Raw genomic sequence first — 19,511 nt, 5'->3', positions numbered from 1 at the left:
AAGTATTAAAGAACAGAGATGTCACTTTGTGGACTAAGGCGTACCTAGCCAAGTCATGGTCTTTTCAATCATCTCTATATTGAAAGCTGGACAATGAAAAAGGATAACTGAAGCATAAGTGATGCCTTTGAATCAGGATGTAGGCAAAGAATACTGAATGTATTATGGACTGCCAGATGAATGAACAAGTCTGTTTTGAAAGAAGCACAGCCAGTCCTGGTGTGGATAAACACTGCTAACCGTAAGGTAGAAGATTCAAATCACCACCCGTTCCTCAGAAACTCTATACACAGGGTCACTGTGAGTGAAAACAGACAGGACAGCACTTGGCCACAACAGCCAGAATGTTCCTTGGGTGAGACTTTGTCTCACATACTATGGATTTGCTTTCAGGAAGGACCAGTCTCTGGAGAAGGACGTCATGCTTGGTAGAGGGTCAACAAAAAAGAGGAAGACTATAGGAGATGGGTTCCCACGGGTGGCTCCAACAATGGACTCAAACAAGGATTGTGAGAATGGTCAGGACCAGGCGGAGTTACTTCTGGTATGCATAGGGTACCTATGAGTGGGAATCAGCATCTCATAGCATCTAACAAATTTTGATACAATACTTAGGGAACGTGTCTGACAAGGTGATAGTAATTGAAAGAAAGAATGGCAATTGGCTGATTCATTATTAGTTATCAGACTTAACTAGATTTTTGTTGCCGTTGGCTGTTATAAGGTTTTGACGCTGAATACTGTTTGGATTAATATCTTGCTGATAATGTCCAAAGGGCAAGTACAGACTGAAGTACAGAGAGTCCCTTTCTGCTATTTTCCTTTCTCTGACCTTGCCTTTGCTGCCAGGGTCACACACACCCTATGGGCACGCCCATTCTCCTTCCGGACGCTTCCATATGCGCGTGCGCAAGGGAAACTGACTTTCCCTTGAGGAGGGCGCGTAATCCCACTACAACACGCATGCGTTCTAGACCGTGAGCCCCGCCCCGAACCCAGTGCCCACTCGCGAGCGCCTGCCGTTTCTCTGGCCGGGGCGGTGGGCGGGGACTGGGCGGACTACCGCGCGTCCGTGCGTGCGTGCGCGCGCGCCGCGGGCGGGCCAGTGAAGCCGGCGGCGCTGGCACGTGATCCGGATACCCTCTGTAGCTTGGTGGTTCGGTCAGTCTATCCGTCCGTCCGCGGGTGCCATCATGGCGGACGCGGCCAGTCAGGTGCTCCTGGGCTCCGGTCTCACCATCCTGTCCCAGCCGCTCATGTACGTGAAGGTGCTCATCCAGGTATGAGTCGTCGCCATTCCCCTCCCCACCCGGCGCCCTGTTGGGTCACCGCTGCCCCCGGCTCCGGAGCATCGGCTCCAGCCCTCCGGGCCCTGGGTTTCCCCAGGTGCTTCCCCGCTGCCCCGATCTTTCCCGCAGGGACAACTCCCGCCGCCCCGCTAACCCTCACCCGGGCCTGCCCGATCTCTCCTGGCCGCCCAGCCGTGAGGCCCTCACCCTCTCCCACAGCCAACTGCCACCTGCCCTGCCCGGTGGCTTCTCTGAACTTTGTTATTTCTTCCCTGACGTTGATCCTGGCTCTTGACCACCAAGGACTCCCCCCAGTCTCTCCTCTTAGCTTCTCTGATTTTAGCATATTCCTCTCTCCCCGTTCCTTACTCTCCCCCAATACTAAACACGAGACATAGAATGTTCATTCCGTTGAAGACATTTTTAAATTTGAGGGAAAGTTCAAGCCCATAAAGCTAACATTTTATTACCACCACCACCCTTTTTTTTTCCTCTTTGGCTGCTTTCGTGTTGATATTCTCTTCCGAGATTTTAGCACCAGATACTTAGATGAGCACAAGGAGCTCATTCAGAAGTGATAATGAGTCAAATTTCGGAAGGATTCATTGAGCACTGCCCATGTGGTTCAAGCACAGACTTATGTCTGAGCTGGAAATCCGTTCACTCAAAGATTGTTAGCGAGTTTAGACCTAGAAGTTAGTTTCTAAAGTGCTGTAAAATAATTCTTAAATGGTGTTTCATATTCACACAGGTTTACACGGATGATAGATTGACTGCCAGACAGTGTTTTCAGTTGCTTTTTCTAAATTATACTGTGATGGGCTGGTCATTCGTTTTTATAAAACCTTAATTGAGAGTTAGCATAATTATTGTCAGGCTTTGTGCCATGGAAGGGGGCAAGTTTTTTGGGAACTCTTCCTTAAGGACCTCAGTCTATCTTTCTGTCAAAAATTGTCAGGATCCTGGGGAGGGTCACATTTCATATTCATGAGTTAGTCCAAATTATTTGTTTGTTGAGTTGACCTGTGTGGATCTGGATTCCATAAGTAAAAGGTTACTGTAAAATTATTTGAACCCAGAACTAAGACTTTGATTGAAATGCAATATAACGTTTAAAATAGAGAGACTTGCCACATTTGGGAATAGCTTAGCATCTGACATACCAGTACTTCGCAGCAAAGCTGGCTTGATGATGCTGATATTTCTCCTGGAGGCAGGATTTTAGAATCCCTGTCTCAAAACTTGAGTATCCCTAATCCTCATCCTGGTTTCACAACATCTCTGTGTTGCCAAGTATCTCAGAGGTTTTGGTGAAATTCGCAAGTACTGGGTTTTAAAAATAGTTACACTGCTCCTTCAGGCATCTAAGACCAGTTCATTGAACATCAGTAGATTTCAAACCATGTCCTACAGCATCTATCTTTCAAGTATCCTTGTGGCATTAACAATCCTGAATATATTATGATAAACGTTATTTTATTACTTCTTTAGAGTTAGAAAGCCGTAACTCTAAGTGTTAATGACAGTCCATCCATTTGGCATGAATTTAGCTGATAATTATTCCACAATTGAATTATCCAGCTGTATCTGCATTTGACTCTTGAGTGTTTCGTCTTGCTTGCCAAATGTACAGTTTATGTTGGCTTACAGGGCTATCTTCTCATTTTGTCCCAATATTTAAATGCCTTAGATTTTCTTTTAAAAACATTTTTTGTGTCTCCTTAGTAAACTATAGCTTTCCTAACACAAAAGTTCTGATTATCAATCTCAGCAACATGGTTCACTTCATAGAATTTGAACGAAAAGGGAGATTGGAGATTATTGAAACCATGTTTTATCATTTAATAAAATTTAAAACTGACAAGGATGATACTTCATTATTGCCTTGGGTAGCATAGACTGCCTTTTTACATGTATAAAAAATGATAGCCCTCATTTTGTTCTTTTTTCAAAACCTTGCAACAAAGGCCTTCTTGGGAGTATTGCTTAGTATTGATATATTCCCTTGTTTTTAAAGGTGGGATATGAGCCTCTTCCTCCAACAGTAGGACGGAATATTTTTGGGCGGCAAGTATGTCAGCTTCCTGGTCTCTTTTGTTATGGTAAGTGGTTTTAATTTATTCGGAATTTGATGGCAGTGAAGGCTGGAAAAGATAGGATAGGCAACTACAAAAGTATATCAAAGAAAGCATGTTTCCTTGAAATTTCTATGGAATCATTTCTTCCAACTAGAACTTAAATCCGTGCCTTGTATTCTTAGCGCAGCATATTGCAAGCATCGATGGAAAGCGTGGGCTGTTCACAGGCTTGACTCCACGACTGTGTTCAGGTGTCCTTGGAACTGTGGTCCATGGCAAAGTGTTGCAGGTGAGTGGAAAGTCAGCCTTCCCATAGATGGACATGACCATTTCTTTAGGTTTGTACTGATGATTCAGAGTAATTCAGAAATTCAATACTTTGGTCCTTGTTCTGCTTGAAAAACATTTTCTTAAAATACCCATTCTTAGTTTTTCCTGGAAGCAAGGAGCATTCTTGCAGAAATGATGTACTGGGTTTGAACTATGTGACCTTCCTTTGAACAAGTAGTTTGAGCAGAAATTAAATGTATTCACTTATTTGATTTTCTGTACGCTCTGTTTAGTTCTTTGAAGGCTGAAGGAAGCTCACTAAATTTTATTTTCCCTGCCTTCCAAGTTAACTTCCTCTAACTTCCAGTGTTAACCTAGTAAAATGTTTTTGTTAAAAACTTACCAAAGTAAACATAAAAGTGAGCATAGAAATGATTTACAGGGGGGAGAGAGGAGGACCATGGGTGGGGCCCTGGGGTTATAGCAGTGATTTTCCTTAACCTGGGTCAAGGATATAGGTGAGCGTTTGCCTTTTCATTCTATATTATACTAGAACTGTATATTCATGTTTTGTATGTTTTTCTGTATGTGTGTTACATTTCATAGTTTTCAAAGTTTATAAAAAACTTCTGAATGAGTAGCTAAACAAAAAGGGCAAAATGCTGACATCAGGTTAATGTCTCAGAGGTTTCCTAAAATGTTTTGTTACATTTGTTTCTTTCTTAGGGATCCTTTTCTCTGACTTTTTACTTCAGATACTAAAGCTTATCATTTTGATTGTACTAGTTCTCCAGGCATTGTGCCTCTAACCACAAGGTCAGCGGTTCAAATCCACCAACCTCTGAGCAGGAGAAAGATGACATGGTCTGCTCCCGTTAAGATTTGCAGCTTTGGAAGTACTATGTAGGCTCACGATGAGTCAGAATTGAATCGCTGCCAGTGGGTAGAGTTTCACCGTTATCCCTATTACAGTGTTGTTAAGTGCCATCGAGGTGCTGTAGGATAAGCACTTGGTCACAAGATCAGCAGTTCAAACTCACCAGCTGCTCCTCAGAAAGTATACAATGTCAGAACTGACTCAGTGGCACTTAGTAACAGCAGCAACAACGTTCGGGCTACAGGCTGTAACTCTGTGCTGTGACTGAAAATGTAGCAGTGAACATAGCATGATTTTGTTAAACATTTTCATCATTCAAGCTTTCACATTCTTGTCAGCTTTCATCGATTCGAGAGTTAAGTCTGTTAAGTTCATCACATGGAGGCTGTTTCATCCTTTGTTGTTGTTGTTAGGTGCCATCAAGTTGGTACTGACTCACAGCGACCCTATGTACAACAGAACAAAACACTGCCCAATCCTGGGCCAACCTCACAGTTGTTACCATGCTTAAGCCCACTGATGCTGCCACTTTGCCAATCCATCTCGCTGGGGGTCTTGTCTTCCTCTTTTTCTCTGACCCTCCGCCTTACCAAACATGATTTTCTTGAGCTACTGGTCCCTCCTTACAATATGTCCGAAGTATGAGAGACGAATTTGGCCATACTGGCCTCCAAGTAGCACTCTGACTGCACTTCTTCCAACACAGATCTGTTGGTTCTTTTGGCAGCCCATATTCTCCTCCAGCACCATAACTCAAAAGCATCAATTCTTCTATGGTCTTCCTTATTCACTGTCCAGCTTTCGCATGCATATGAGGTTATTGAAAATACCATGGCTTGGGTCAGGCACACCTAAGTCCTCAAGCTGCCATGTTTGCTCTTTAGCACTTTAAAAAGGTCTTGTGCAGCAGATTTGCCTAATGCAATACATCGTTTAATTTCTTGACTGTTGCTTCCATGAGTGTTGATCGAAGATTCAAGACGAATGACGTCCTTAACAAAGTCAGTCTTTTCTCCATTGATAAGATGTTTATTGGTCCAGTTGTGAGGATTTTTGTTTTGTTTACATTGAGATGCAATCCATACTGAAGGCTGTGTTCTTTAATCTTCATCAGTAAATATTTTTAAGTTGTCTTCACATTCAGCAAGCAAAGTTGTATCATCTGCATATCGCAGGTTGTTAATGAGTCTTCCTCCAATCCTGATGCCACGTTTTTCTTCATAGAACCCAGCTTCTCGTATTATTTGCTCAGCATACAGGTTGAATAAGTATGGTGAAAGAATACAACCCTGTCTCACACCTTTCCCTGTTCTTCCCTTAGTAACTTGTTATTATTATGTGTGTTTAGAGATAGTTATGATAAAGTTGTAGTGCAACTGAAAGTGTTTCTTTAATGTTTTTTATGTATAGAAAGGTACAAACACTGCATGCTGTATACTAGGCAGCCATTTGACTGACAAATGGTAGATATGAACGGGACCTAATTGCTTTGACGGATGTACAAATTTGACTTAAAAACTTAGGAGTGGAAATGCTTGGTAATCTGGTGACTGCCTTTGTTCTTGTTGGCATACTTGTGGGCCAAATATAGATGCACCCTTTCAGGTGTTCCTGGATCAGTGTGGTGGCCTCTTGTTGTTAGGCACCGTTAAGTCGGTTCTAACTCATAGTGACCCAGTATTGGGTTTCCAAGAAGTGACTGGTGAGTTTGAACCGCTGACCTTGTGATTCAAACCGACCTTGCAACCCTGCACTTATCCCACAGTCCCACACCAGAAATCCAGTGGCCTTTTGGTGGGTTGGTAGGACTTTGTCTTTTGTAGCCACACCCTTCCCTGGGCTCAGTGAGAGTGACGTGTGGCAAGGCCGTCTATTCACAAAGAAGCTCTGTGTTTAGAGAACAAATGAAGTCTTTACTTGACAGCAGATTCCTTTATTATTTTGTTTCTTTTTACTTTTTATCGTACTGATCTCATAATATTTGATCTCTTTTAATTGAGTTATTTCACTCAGGCTACTGTCTGTCAGGTTCATTCATATAGTGAGGTGTTTTGTGGTGAATGTGGGTTAGCTATTGCCCATAGATATGCCCATATCTATTTGTGTCCTGACTCTTATTATACAAAGGCTTGATAAAGTTCATGGAAACATTCCATTATTTTTTTAAATTATTATTATTAAGTGAGTGATAGTTTACATGGGATAACCTCAGTTTTACATTCATCCTATCATATTTCATTGCAATGATTACAATCACCTCTGTGCATCATCAATCAACAGTATTTGCCTCTATTCCCTCTGGTTGTTTTTTTGGGGGGAGCGTGAGGGGGATGTACATAAAAACACTCAAGAATATATAACCATTTAAACAAAACAAAGAGCACATTCTGCAAGCCAGCCTCCTGGCTGCCAGCATCCAGCCTTTCTCTTTCCATGAGGCGAGAGTCCTCAGCTGCTCTATTTCTGCATGTCCTTATCTCTGCCTCCATTTCATTCCATTATCTTTCAATTCCATTTTCCCACAAACATCTTGAAAATCAAATTATATACCAAGTAGTGGAACTGCTGGGTCCTATGGTATTTCTGTTTCCAACTTTTTTTTTTAAGGCCGTGCCATGCCATTGTGCACAGTTGTAGCATTATTGCAGACCCGCCAGCAGTGTAGGAGGGTTCCAGTCTCTCCACGCCTTCCCCAGCATTTGTTCTTTTTTGTTGTTTTTTTGGAACTTTGCTATTAATGCTGAGAGACCAAGTTCCTTGATGTAAAGAAAACTAAGGCGAATTCGTAACCAGATGCCCTGAGTATGTATTTCACATGTAGCCAAATGAGATGATAGAAGGTTGTAATGCTGTGACAACACCTGACAACAGCACACAATGTACAAAGCCCTGGAGTGAGAAAACCAAAAGGGAAGAACACGCTCAGCATTTCTCAGGCTGAAAGAACTGAAGAAAAAATTCAAGTCTAGACTAGAAATATTGAACTATTCTATGGGCAAACTATTGAGTGATCCTGAAAGCATCACAGTAGAATGGAGTAACAGAACCACTATGCCAAAAAGAAAAGTGTTCAACCATTTCAAGAAGTAGCATAGGTTGTGATCATTGCAATGAAATGAAGTAAGATAGGATGAATATAAAACTGATGTTCTCCCATGTAAACCCACATATTTCATAATAAAAACTTAAAAAACAAAAAAAAAGAAGTAGCATATGATCAAGAGCCAGTGGTATTGAAGGAAGAAGTCCAAGGTACACTGAAACCATTGGTAAAGAACAAGGTTCTGGGAATTGATGATACAGAAATCTAAATCTTTCAACAAACTGATGCAGCACTGGAGGCACTCACTCATCTATGCCAACAAATTTGGAAGAAAGCTGCCTGGCCAACAGACTGGAAGAGAGCCCTATTGGTGCCCATTCCAAAGAGAGGTGACCCAGCAGAACACAGAAATTGTAGGGCAATGTCGTTAATATCACATGCAAGTAAAACTTAGCTAAAGAGAATTCAAAACCGGCTGCAATAGTACATTCACATGAAACTGCTATAAGTTCCAGCCAGATTCAGATGAGGGCACAGAACGAGGGATATCGTCGCTGATGTCACATGGATCTTGGATGAAAGCAGAGAATACCAGAAAGATGTTTACCTGTGCTTTATTTTTTATGCACAGGCTTTTGATTGTGTGGATCATGACAAGCATTGGACAACATTGGGGAGAATAGGTATTCCAGAACACTTAATTGTGCTCATGAGGAACCTGTACATAGACCAAGAGGCAGTTGTTAGAACAGAACAAGGGAACACCAAATGGTTTTAAATTAAGAAAGGTATGTGCCACGGTTCTTTTCTTTCACCATACTGTATGCTGAGAAAATAATCGGAGAAACTGGATTATATGGAGAACATCATAGCATCAAGATTGGAGGAAGACTCATTAACAACCTGTGATATGCAGATGATACAACCTTGCTTGCTGAAAGCAAACAGGACCTAAAATACTGATGAAGATCTAAGACCAAAGCCTCCCATATCGGTTACAATGTAAACAAAAATCCTCACCACTGGACCAATAAACAACATCCATATAAATGAAGAAAAGATTGAAGTTGTCAAATACTGCCTTTTGTTCAGATCAACCATCAACACTCCAGAAAGCAGCAGTCAAGAAATCAAATGATGTATTAGGCAATCTGCTGCACAAGACCTCTTTTAAAGTGTTCAAGAGTAAAGATGTCAAAGTTTGAGAACTAAGGTGCGCCTGACCCCAAGCCATGGTATTTTTACTACGCCTCTACTGTAGTGGTTACGAATTAGGCTGCAAACCTTAAGGTCAGCAGTTTGAAACTACCAGCTGTTCCATGGGAGAAAGATGAGGTTTTCTGCTCCTGTAAAGATGTACAGCCTCGGAAACCCTGTACATGGTCACTATGAGTCAGAACTGACTCCACTGCACATAACCACCAATACCATATGCATATGAAAGTTGGACAGTGAATAAGGAAGACTGTAGAAGAGTCTACAGTTGGAGGAGAATATTGAAAGTACCGTGGACTGCCAGAAGAACAAACAAATCCCGTGTAGGATGAAGTACAGCCAGAATGCTCTTTTGAAGCCAGGATGACCAGACTTTGTCTGTCATACTATAGGACATATTATCAGGAGTGACCAGTCCCTGAAGAAGGACATCATGCTTGATAAACTGGAAGGTCAGTATAAAGAGACCTCCAATGAGATGGCTTGACACAGTAGCGGCAGCAGTGGGTTCAGTCATTATCAGTGATTGTGAGATTGGCACAGGACCAGGCAGTATTTCGATCTGTTGTTCATAAGGTTGCTATGAGATGGTCCCAACTCTACAGCACCTGGCAACAACAACCGTTGGTGGTTTTTTTCTGTATTTTGGAACTTTACGTTTAATGCTGGGAGACCAAGTTCCTTTCTTTATGTAAAGAAAAGTAAAGCAAATTTGTAAACGGTGCCCTGAGTATATATTCATATGTAGCCAAATGAAATACAACAGAGGGTCGCGACCACAGTTAATATAAGTTGATCAAGAAGAAAGACCTATTCAAGGGTGAAGAAACTGTTAACCTTTAAGCAGTTCTGTATATCTGAGCAAGAATTTAGTTAAATCTGTTTAGAATAATGTCCAAGAGACAGTAGACTTTATTGATGAGCGGGTAAGAAGCAAAGAGTGAAAATGAATGAGAACTGTTAAAGATGTCTAAAACTACTAAAATGAGTTCTGGCAAAGTACCTAGGGTTTGTCCCAAAGACTTCACTTAGCTCAATCTACAGTTTATCTTTTGCCTGTTATTGTTTGTTTTAAAAACTTATTTTTTTTTTAAATTATTGTCTTTATGAGTGTGTGTGTATTTATTTTGGTATAACTTGTTAAGTACCGTGGAGTCGGTTCCAACTCATAGTGACCCTGCATAGGGTTTCCGAGACTGTAAATCTCTATGGGAGCAGAAAGCGTCATCTTTCTCCTGTGGAACCACTGGTAGTTTTGAACTGCTGACCGTGAGGTTAGCAGCCCAATTCGTAACCAATATGCTATTGAACTCCTTTGATATAACTAGAAAGTAATAAAACTGTTAGGTAATAAGGAACTCGATTGTCTAACTCGCTTCATTTCACCTAGGCCACCTTCTATATCTAAAATAGCCCATAAATATTTTTTTTCCAGTATGATCTAGGCTATGGATATATTCTGAAAGGTTTTTGGGTCTCCACCCTCCTCCCCCTTGTTTTAGAAACAGGTGATAAAAAAAAGAAACAAGACAATTTCAGCTATTCAGACTTAGTACCAATTCTTTGTTCTTCTGTACAATGAAAACAAGACTCTTGCCTTGGTTTGGTACTGGTCTGGATTTTCAATGAGAAGAGTAGAAACCCTGGGCTGTGTTTTTGCCAACTTGTTTTCTGTTAACTTTGTATGTGTAGTAATTAATATGTTGATTTTCGTTTTTGTTTTCCTTTTTCTATTTTTAAGTAAGAGTGAGCATGCACATTGTTCATTCCTCTAGCACATCAGTAGTTTATTTCCATTCGGTTAGTGAAAAGGATGAAGAGCTTTAAAAAGTTTGTGGGAAAATACTATCTTAATTACATTTTTTGACAGATTTTGAAGCTTTCTCATCATGGATGTTAACTGGAAATTTATGGCAAAAAAATAAATAAACAAAAGCTATTTTGCTTTCTGCCAATTATGTTGTTGTTAACTGCTGTCAAGCCAGTTCCAACTCATAGTGACCCTGTATAGCGTTTCTGAGGAGCGGCTGGTGGGTTTGAACTGCTGACGTTGCGGTTAGGAGTCCGGTGTTTGTCCTACAGTGTCACTCCAGACTCCTGCCAGTAGAGTTTTCAGTTTATGAACTTTCTCACAGTACTGTAATAGCCCTAACCCTCCTCTTTCTTTTCTTTCTCTTCGGTAGCATTACCAGGACTATGAGAAGCCTGAGGTACGTGGGAGGCTGATTTCTGTGTGTGGACCCCTTTCCCTTGCCTGTTACTGCTTTTTGGTACTCTCTAGGAGGGGGGCCATGTAATGCGATTCCTTGTTGGCATGCAGGACTGGCCCCCATCCGGATCTCTGCTGTCTTGCTTTTCAGGAGCCAGGTTTCGGAAATACACAGAAAGATGTCTCATCTTCCTTTGACAGAGTTATCAAGGAGGTAAGAGATGAATCAGAGTGTGTGCAGTGTGGCCATCATCAGAGATGTGGGCTCAGTGTTGGTTCCTAGATGAAATCATGCCTTCACCTTAGTGTGGGCTTTACTACATGTGTAACACAAGGCAGAGAAGCCGGGTGCACATTTTGGGATACATTTCAGAAAGTGTAACCGGAAAGGACTCCTGTCTTCAAAATGGAAGTGGTTTCCACTGAAAGTCTCTAATAGAACTGAAAGCCTGTAACACAAAAGTACTGACTGGTGGCCAGTCCCATTATGTGTTAGATTCCTCATGTGTCCAAAAATGCTTCTCTTTTATGACATGAGTTTACCTGTGGAATGTGAATGTTCCTTATCACCCATTTCCCACCCGTCTTCTGCCATTGGAGTTGCTTCGTGCCTGACTTCATAGGTACAACTTTCAGAGCAGCTCTTCTACCTCAGTCTTTACATTGTGTACTTGTCTCTAGTGAGGTCACAGTTGATGCCTTTTAAAATAGAGCTTTTATAAAACATGTTTCTTTCAAATATCACAAAAGGCCGAAGACCTCAGATGAATCAGCTCTGCTTTCTGACATTTTTATGAAGTGAGGGTGTTTAAAGTAAGGCTGCATGCATTAATTAATATGCATTTTATGGTTCTCAGCTTCAGCCCCACAGAATCGTCTCAGAACTACCATTCAGGTTGTGACAGGGGCAGTCTCTGCACTGACAAAAAACAATGTCTAAATGCAGAAATCAATGACAGCTAGGCCTGCCGTGTTTCAGCAACCCCAGGATCCAGCTCTGAGTATTGCAACTGAATTTCTCCACTCTCGCCCTGTAGAGTGCTGGGCTCAACTAGGGGAAATCAGCAGCTGGAAAGATAGATGCCGCACAGGTGGAGGGCTGTGGTTGCAGATATCAAAAGAGCAAAGTTGCTCCATTCTCTCTAGGAAGTAGTTGTTAAGTGCCATTGAGTGGGTTCTGACTCCTAGAGACCCTGTATGGTGTTGCCGAGGCGTAGCTGGTGGGTTTGAACTGCCTACCTTGTAGTTTGCAGTCCAGTGCTTATCCTACAGCACCACAAAGTAAAGAGCCCAATACTTGTTTCACAATTGAATACCCTACATACAGGCCTCATCGCTTTATTCCAGCTCTCTGACGGTTTGCTGGCGACCCTCTTTATCCTTTTGGTTTTGTTTTTCTTGTAAAACTTCTGTAAAATTGAAAAAATAACTGAAGCTGCTTTGCGGGGGTAATTTGAGAGTGACTATATAACAGAACAAGGAAATCCAAGAGGAGTGAAAGTTACAATAGAATGATACTGAGTCGGGACAGCATATTTTATATTCAGCAGTGTCATTTATGTCAGTTTCAGAAGTGTGTGTTGATTGTTTCTAGACAACACGAGAGATGATGGCTCGCTCTGCTGCTACCCTTATCACACATCCCTTCCACGGTATGTTTGCAGTCAGTGATTGCAGTCTGAGTCCTCGCTTTATAATTTGATCTCTCTTAACCTTTTTGGAATTTCCCTTAAGTGCCTATCCTGCATGTTTTTTGTTTGCTTGCTTGTCATTGCTTTTATCCAACTCATCCAGATAACAAAGTGTCTTTAGTGCAAAAAAAAAAAATTTTTTTTTTCTGGGGCTATCAAAATATGTCTCCATATTATTTTAAAAAGCTTTCTCTCTGTTTTGTAGTGATCACTCTGAGATCGATGGTACAGTTCATTGGCAGAGAATCCAAATATTGGTATGTGATTTTGTTTATAAGTCGTTAAAATTTGTAGAGGCCAAATTAATAGAATACTACTTTGTGTTTATGTGATACCTCAGAGTTCACAGAACAGAGTTAACATGCATCATAAATCATTTTGAGCCTCACCAAAACAAAACAAAAAAGTACCACAGAAACAGAAAATAGGAGAAAGTGGGTGTGGGCAGGTTTAGGTGCCTCCTCAGGATCTGAGTAAGTGGCAAAGCCACGGAAGCTAAGATCCACCCTGACCCCAGGTGACTGCACCCTCATCTCCTTTTTACAGCTTCACCTCTCTTAGCAGAGTCAGAGGGTGCTAGAAAAGTTAGGGTGGGGGGCCATAAATTTGACCCTGTCAAAAGTGATTGTTGAAATTTTTCTTCATGTCTCCAAAATAATGTTCATATGTTTTACCTGCCCTTCTTGTGTACTTAGTGGTCTTTGTGACTCCGTGGTGACCATTTATCGAGAAGAGGGCATTCTAGGATTTTTTGCGTGAGTAAATGTTGACTTGTGAGTCAAAAGCTGCTAAGAATCAGGCCAGTGAATCTTTGGTTCGCCCTTGGGGGTGGGGGACGTTCTGCTTGTGTCCCTTCTTAGGTAAATTCTTGTATTCTAAAAGTTTGGAACCTTTGCTTCTGGACATGTAAAATATTTGAAATGATGGGCTTTTTAAGTAAATAAATGCACTCCCCTTCCCAGTTACATATAGTTAGTGAGGAAAATTAATTTTTTTAAAATCATTCCTCTTTTGCCAAATGTGAATGTCAAGTAGTTTAGCAAAAGCAATATATTTAAGTCTTTTCTCCAAAATACCTGGTAAATTTTTGGCCTTTTTACATATAGTTATTAATAGTAAGGTGAGTCATTGACCCTAATACAGAGGGAGAAGGCGGGCCTGCATTTTAAAGGGAGAACCCAAGTCATTAGAGATGAGTCCTCTCTGCAGCTATAGTTACTAGAAGAAACTAGGTGAAAGAGCTAGATTCTGACACCCAGTGTCTTTTAAGTTCTCAACACTTTGAGAATAAGGATAAGCGCTGGATTACTAACCATAAGGCTGGTGGTTCAAACCAGTTTCACTCCTCAGAAACCATATACAGTCGGAACCGACTTGCTGGCCCTTAACAACAATAATTACAACAATCCTCTAGAAGTGTTTGTGTTGAGGAGATCATCTTTTTACTGATCACATTTCTGGGTTCTTATTGTCTGTTGTTTCTTCATATAGGGGCCTTATTCCTCGCCTCCTAGGTGACATCATTTCTTTGTGGCTCTGTAACTCACTGGCCTACCTCGTCAATACCTATGCACTGGATAGTGGGGTAGGTGACTTTGATGAGATGTGCTTGTGCTGACTTTATTGTACTCAGCCAGCTAATCTAGCTTCAAAGCAAGGTGACAGTCTTCTGCACTCCACATTGATCACTGTAACCCTAAAAAATCATCAGCGTTTTCAAAGGCCAATGGAATGATCCATAGAGATGGGTACCTAAAAAGTTCCTACCCAGAGTGTATAAAGCATGCCCACGAGATCTAGCCCTGCTGCCATGCTTCAGGGAGATGAGAATGCTTCTTATATTGGAATCTATCGTTGGACGACACCACAAAGCAGAGAAACAGCTTTGTGGTGTATGTAGGGGTTTCCATGGAATATGGAGCGTGAAGAGGATTCCTGTATTGGGCTTTCTAGAAACCTCAGCCTTTCGTAGGACTCATGTTTCCCCTGCCTCCACAGTTATGGGGCCTACTTACACAGGCAGCCCTATAGTGTGGTGGAAATTAGACCACACCAGACAACACAACTAACTCCAGGTTTTGTGCTTCTTGAGTATAGGACTGATCTCCATGGTATATGTAACCAATCTAGCTATGTAGATAGTGCATTGTCCTGTAGGCTGTAAAATACACTGTAGATACAGTTATCTGGGGACATGGGAGGGGTCACCACTCATTGTTTTTTTTTATTTTTAAAATCCTGAGACTGCTATATTTAGTCCTGAACCATCTTAGCCTGACTTGACTTAGCTAATGTGATGGTTTTGACCATTTCCTTTTTATGTTGATAATTAGTATTGTTTTTATCATCAGAATTCATTTTGGAACTCTGTGAAACTGATGCTTGATGTCCTTACATGGTTGGGGGCAATGTAAAGGCTCACGTTGGCCTGATTTTCATACTTAATTCTCATCAAGGCCTTTTTTCTATTTTAGGTTTCCACCATGAACGAAATGAAGAGTTATTCCCAAGCTGTTACAGGAGTGAGTGCTGTCCCTCCCCTTAACCTTCTCGGAAGAGGTGTGGTGGTGTCATTTTAATTAGGCAGGCTTGTGCCCCCACTGCTTCAAAGGTGATAAGTTGCCCTGAAATGTGCTACTGTTTGACCTAGAATTCTTGCCTTTCACTCCTGAACCTTGGCGATAACAACTCCTGGGAGTTAGTGCGCTTCAGAGGTGTGTGGACATGTCTCATTAGAGCTCCTGATTCTCAGGCCTGCTTTACACTCTGTCCCACACAAGGTAACGCCACCCTCTTCAGTCTTAGGGAGTCTTCTGATAGTTGTTTCCTTTGTCTTTTGAAGGATGCTTGGGGGTTTTTTTTGTGTTTTTTTTTTCAGGAGTCTTTTGGAATGTTTCATTGTATGTAGTTATGTTTATTTTTACCCCTAAGTAATGTAGTCAAATTCTCATGGAATGAAGACTCAGTAGGCTATAAGAGCAGCTTACAACTTCTGGCCTTTTGCTAGAATGCTGGAGATGCTGATACGTAAAGAGGAGAAAGCTGCATCTCCAAGCTCAGAAATGTCTCGTTTAGCTTTTTTCTGGACAGTGTTTGACCACAGCTTGACCACAGCTACAGGCCCTTATGTAAGAAGAAAGAACAGGATAAATACAAGTAGGAATTCTCTAATGACTCAGCTGTTTGTTTTTTCTCGTTTTTCCTAACCACGTCACAGTTTTTTGCCAGTATGTTGACCTACCCTTTTGTGCTTGTGTCTAATCTTATGGCTGTCAACAACTGTGGGTAAGTACCTTGCGATTTTTTCTCCTAGTAGTTGGGTGTCTGTGTGCCTGACAAAGCAGTCCCAGTAGAAGTTTGCGGGAGAAAAGTACAGTAGGCGCTACTATTAGATTTCCTAGGTTTTTTTCTCTATGTGCCCCATTCAATGGTTTATATTAAAACATAGCTCCCTCCGATTCCTTTTTGCAACTGAGAAGGACATAACTGAATAACATTTCTCAAGTCCTATAAAGAGTAGGCACTTTACAGCTTCTGTTCTTAGAAGGGTTAAATAATCAGCAAAGTGGTCTATTTGCACATCTTTTTAAAGAAATGTTTCGGTCCTTTTTATGAAAGTTACAATGGACAGTTAAAATGTCATTTCAGAGACAGAATGACAATATGTAAATGTTTTCTCTAGAGGGCTTCGTGGAGAAAAGTGAGTTCTGAAAAGGAATAGAGTCTGTGGGAAGTTTGTTAACCTTCCAGATTGACTGGGATGGGTAAGTGGTGGGTGGGCTCCATTGGTTTTAAACTTCTAGACGCCAGGTGAGCTTATCCAGTGGAATGTAAATTTTGCCTCTTGATAGAACTCAAAACTCTGTTCCAGTACTGCTCCTGAACACAGTATGCCAGTTAACATGTCACTGTTTTCAAACAAAATGTCAAGTACCTGGCTTTCAAGAGCTTGGGCAGAGTTTCTTGCTTGTGTTACTTTACATTGTTTGTGATTGGGCCCGGAGCCTGCTTGGAGGATGAGTTCAATTTGTTTCGATTGCTCACAGTGTTTTAGAGAGGAGGGTAGTCACTGTTAGATCCATTGACATCAGTAGGTGTTTTGTATATAACTGTTAGCTTTTAAATCCCCTGTTCTTTTTTCTGTAATCCTATAATTAATTTGTTACAGCACTTCTTTTGTCCACAAGTGAGAAACTTAAATGTTTTAGAAAATCCATAACTAATTGAGGTTCCTGCTCATTGATGGAAGCCTAAATATAGGGGTACACCCTTTTCTGATGCTCAGTCTTTCTCCAGTGCCAATATCATTTGTTTCATCAGAACTAAAATTGCCTCTCAGGAAGTGTCCTGGGAAGCATGATAGTTTGACAGTGTGGTTCTTCAGACTCTGTAGAGAGTTTTTTGAAAAGCTAATCATTTTTCCTATTTCAGGCTTGCTGGTGGATCTCCTCCATACTCCCCAATATATACTTCTTGGATAGATTGTTGGTGCATGCTACAGAAAGAGGTATTTCCCTCTTGGCTTGTCTGGTTTTGTTTTGTTTTCTTAAATAATGGCAGTGGAATCCCAGGTTAATCCGTGTGACTCAGCGTTTAGCTGCCAAGTCCTAAACCTTTTACAGCACTTCGTCTTTGTCCCTGGCCTGATAGTACAGTGTGATGCTTAGGGCTCCAGTAGCAGGGGTATTGAGGGTAGACCCCCTAGATATGATTGAGAAGCTGTGTGAGTACTCACAGTCCCTTTGCAAATAGGGGCTGGGCAGATTGTTGTGCTGGTGGTTAGAATAGTGGTCTGGGTGCCCCATTTTTCTCTCTTAATCTCCAACCTTCTCTTAACGCCTCAGAATCTCCTTTTGTAGTCAAGTGTCTCCTCACAATATAGGTGAGGTAGGGCTATATTTATGATCAATTAATTTGTCACAGTGCTAACGGTAGTGCAGGCAGAGAAGGAACATTCCAGTATTTCCCACTAATAGAGAACAGCAGAAAAGTGCTAAGAGTGCACCTTGTCAAAGACAGAAAATTCGTGAGATTGGAAAAGCAAGGCAGTCCTGTCAAATGCCAGCTCTCACAGTTTGACAGAATTTGTTACTGTTCTGAGGAATGCCATCTGCAACAAGAAAGTCTTAGTCAATCTAGGCAAAGCTTTCTTAGAACTGAAATAATGGATGGGCTGGAGCTGGATTTAGCGTGGCATCACTTGAAATCACCGTCCGTTTAAAGGTGGTTTTGAGTAGGAAGCACTAATGTAAGACTGCAGAAGAAAGTTTTAAAGAGCTCTTTGTTGAGTTCTTTTACAGCCTTAGTGGAGCATATGAGACAGGCCTTGTTCACAGAGCCCAGGCTCCACCAGCCTGAACTCTGAGTGGCGAGACGTATGTACCCCTGCAGCAGCTGCTGCCCAGCATGGCTGCCCAGCAAGCCCCTGCGAGGCCAGGCCAGAGCACCGGAGGCTTCCAGTGCAGTCCTGACACGAGCACTCTGGGTTCCATTCTGAGCTTGAGACGCTGTATTAGATAGTCTTCCTGTTGTGAGCCTCCATTTTTAAAAGGGAAAGTAGCTTTTCTTTCTATTAGCTTAGCAGGAGCACAACTTTCCTAGGACCAGGTAGTCTTGTAAGTACTTAAGACAGCAGCAGGTTTTGATGGGCCGTTATCAGTTCAGGTCATCCTCAAACAACCGAAAGAGGTGGGTGTGTACCATTATGTGTCATCCCCACTTCCCATAAGATACTATAACTTAACAGAGCAGGTCACACAACTCCAAATACAGAATCCAGGATCACACAGTCTGCGAGAGCTGGGATTTATTCTCGGGCTCTCTGACTAAGCATCTACTCAATTGGTGGTGGTGGTTAAGTGCCATCAAATCGGGTCTGACTCATAGTGAGAGACCCTGTATAGGGTTTCCAAGGAGTGGCTAGTGAGTTTGAACCACTGACCTTGAGGTTTGAACCACCGGCCTTGATGTTCAAACCAACCTTGCTTATCCTACAGCACCACCCCAGGGCTCCATCTACTCAGTTAATAAATGCATGTTATTGTTTTAATTGTAAGATTTTTATAAGTACCACTTCAAAAGCCTGTAAAACCGTCCCATTTCATTTAAGAAATAAAGGTAATACTCACTGAGTAATAGGCACAGTCCTTGCATATATTGACTGACTTGGTAAGCCAACGACAAGTGGCAGAGCCCTAGCCCCAACGGCATTGTGTCTAAGTAAGTGTGTGCTCTCCAGGAGACAGAAGGCTAGGTAGTGCCGTGAGAGCTCAGCCTGAGTCAGGTAACACAGACCTCCTCCCTGGTGCTGTAATCATGCTCCAGACACGTGTCCAGGTGAATCTCGCTGTGCTAATATGGATTGGTTGGCCTCTTAAACACTGTACTTCATTTGTATTTTTGTGTTTGTTTGTTTTTTCCAGGGAAATATGAGCCGAGGAAATAGCTTGTTTTTCCGGAAAGTCCCCTTTGGAAAGACTTACTGTTGTGACTTGAGAATGTTAATTTGAAGATGTGGGGCAGGGACAGTGACATTTCTATAGTCCCAGATGCACAGAATTATGGGAGAGAATGTTGATTTCTATACAGTGTGGCGCGATTTTTTAATAATCATATAATCTTGGGGAAAATGGAGGTGTTTGGTGTCTACGGTTTTGTTTTTTTTTCCCGTTCTTTTTCTCAACACAACAGAACTTAACACTGAGATTCCCCTCTCTAGTTGTTCTGAACTGTGACCTTTTTACTTCAGACACTTATTTTACTTAAATGTGGAAAATTTCATTTCCTTAAAGGTACAGGCAAGGTTGTCATGTGAGTATAGTCTCAATTCAAGATTTTGT

At 41.7% G+C, this 19,511-nt stretch overlaps 1 protein-coding gene across 1 annotated transcript; it reads left to right on the top strand.

Annotated features, from left to right (window-relative positions):
- Positions 1-1,073: 1,073 nt before the first annotated feature.
- MTCH2 (mitochondrial carrier 2) lies at positions 1,074-19,300 on the top strand. The gene is made up of 13 exons (XM_006865104.1): positions 1,074-1,280; positions 3,307-3,391; positions 3,550-3,656; positions 10,956-10,982; positions 11,133-11,195; positions 12,576-12,633; positions 12,878-12,929; positions 13,368-13,427; positions 14,164-14,257; positions 15,147-15,194; positions 15,890-15,957; positions 17,104-17,179; positions 19,095-19,300. Exons 1-13 carry the CDS (start codon positions 1,194-1,196, stop codon positions 19,179-19,181), a joined length of 912 nt encoding a protein of 303 aa, XP_006865166.1. The 5' UTR covers positions 1,074-1,193; the 3' UTR covers positions 19,182-19,300.
- Positions 19,301-19,511: the final 211 nt, after the last annotated feature.

The sequence above is a fragment of the Chrysochloris asiatica genome, unplaced genomic scaffold (genome assembly GCF_000296735.1).
Source record: "Chrysochloris asiatica unplaced genomic scaffold, ChrAsi1.0 scaffold00075, whole genome shotgun sequence".
Taxonomy (NCBI): Eukaryota; Metazoa; Chordata; class Mammalia; order Afrosoricida; family Chrysochloridae; genus Chrysochloris; species Chrysochloris asiatica.
The sequence above is the reverse complement of the archived record's forward strand: the minus strand, read 5'-3'. Positions and strand labels throughout refer to the sequence as shown.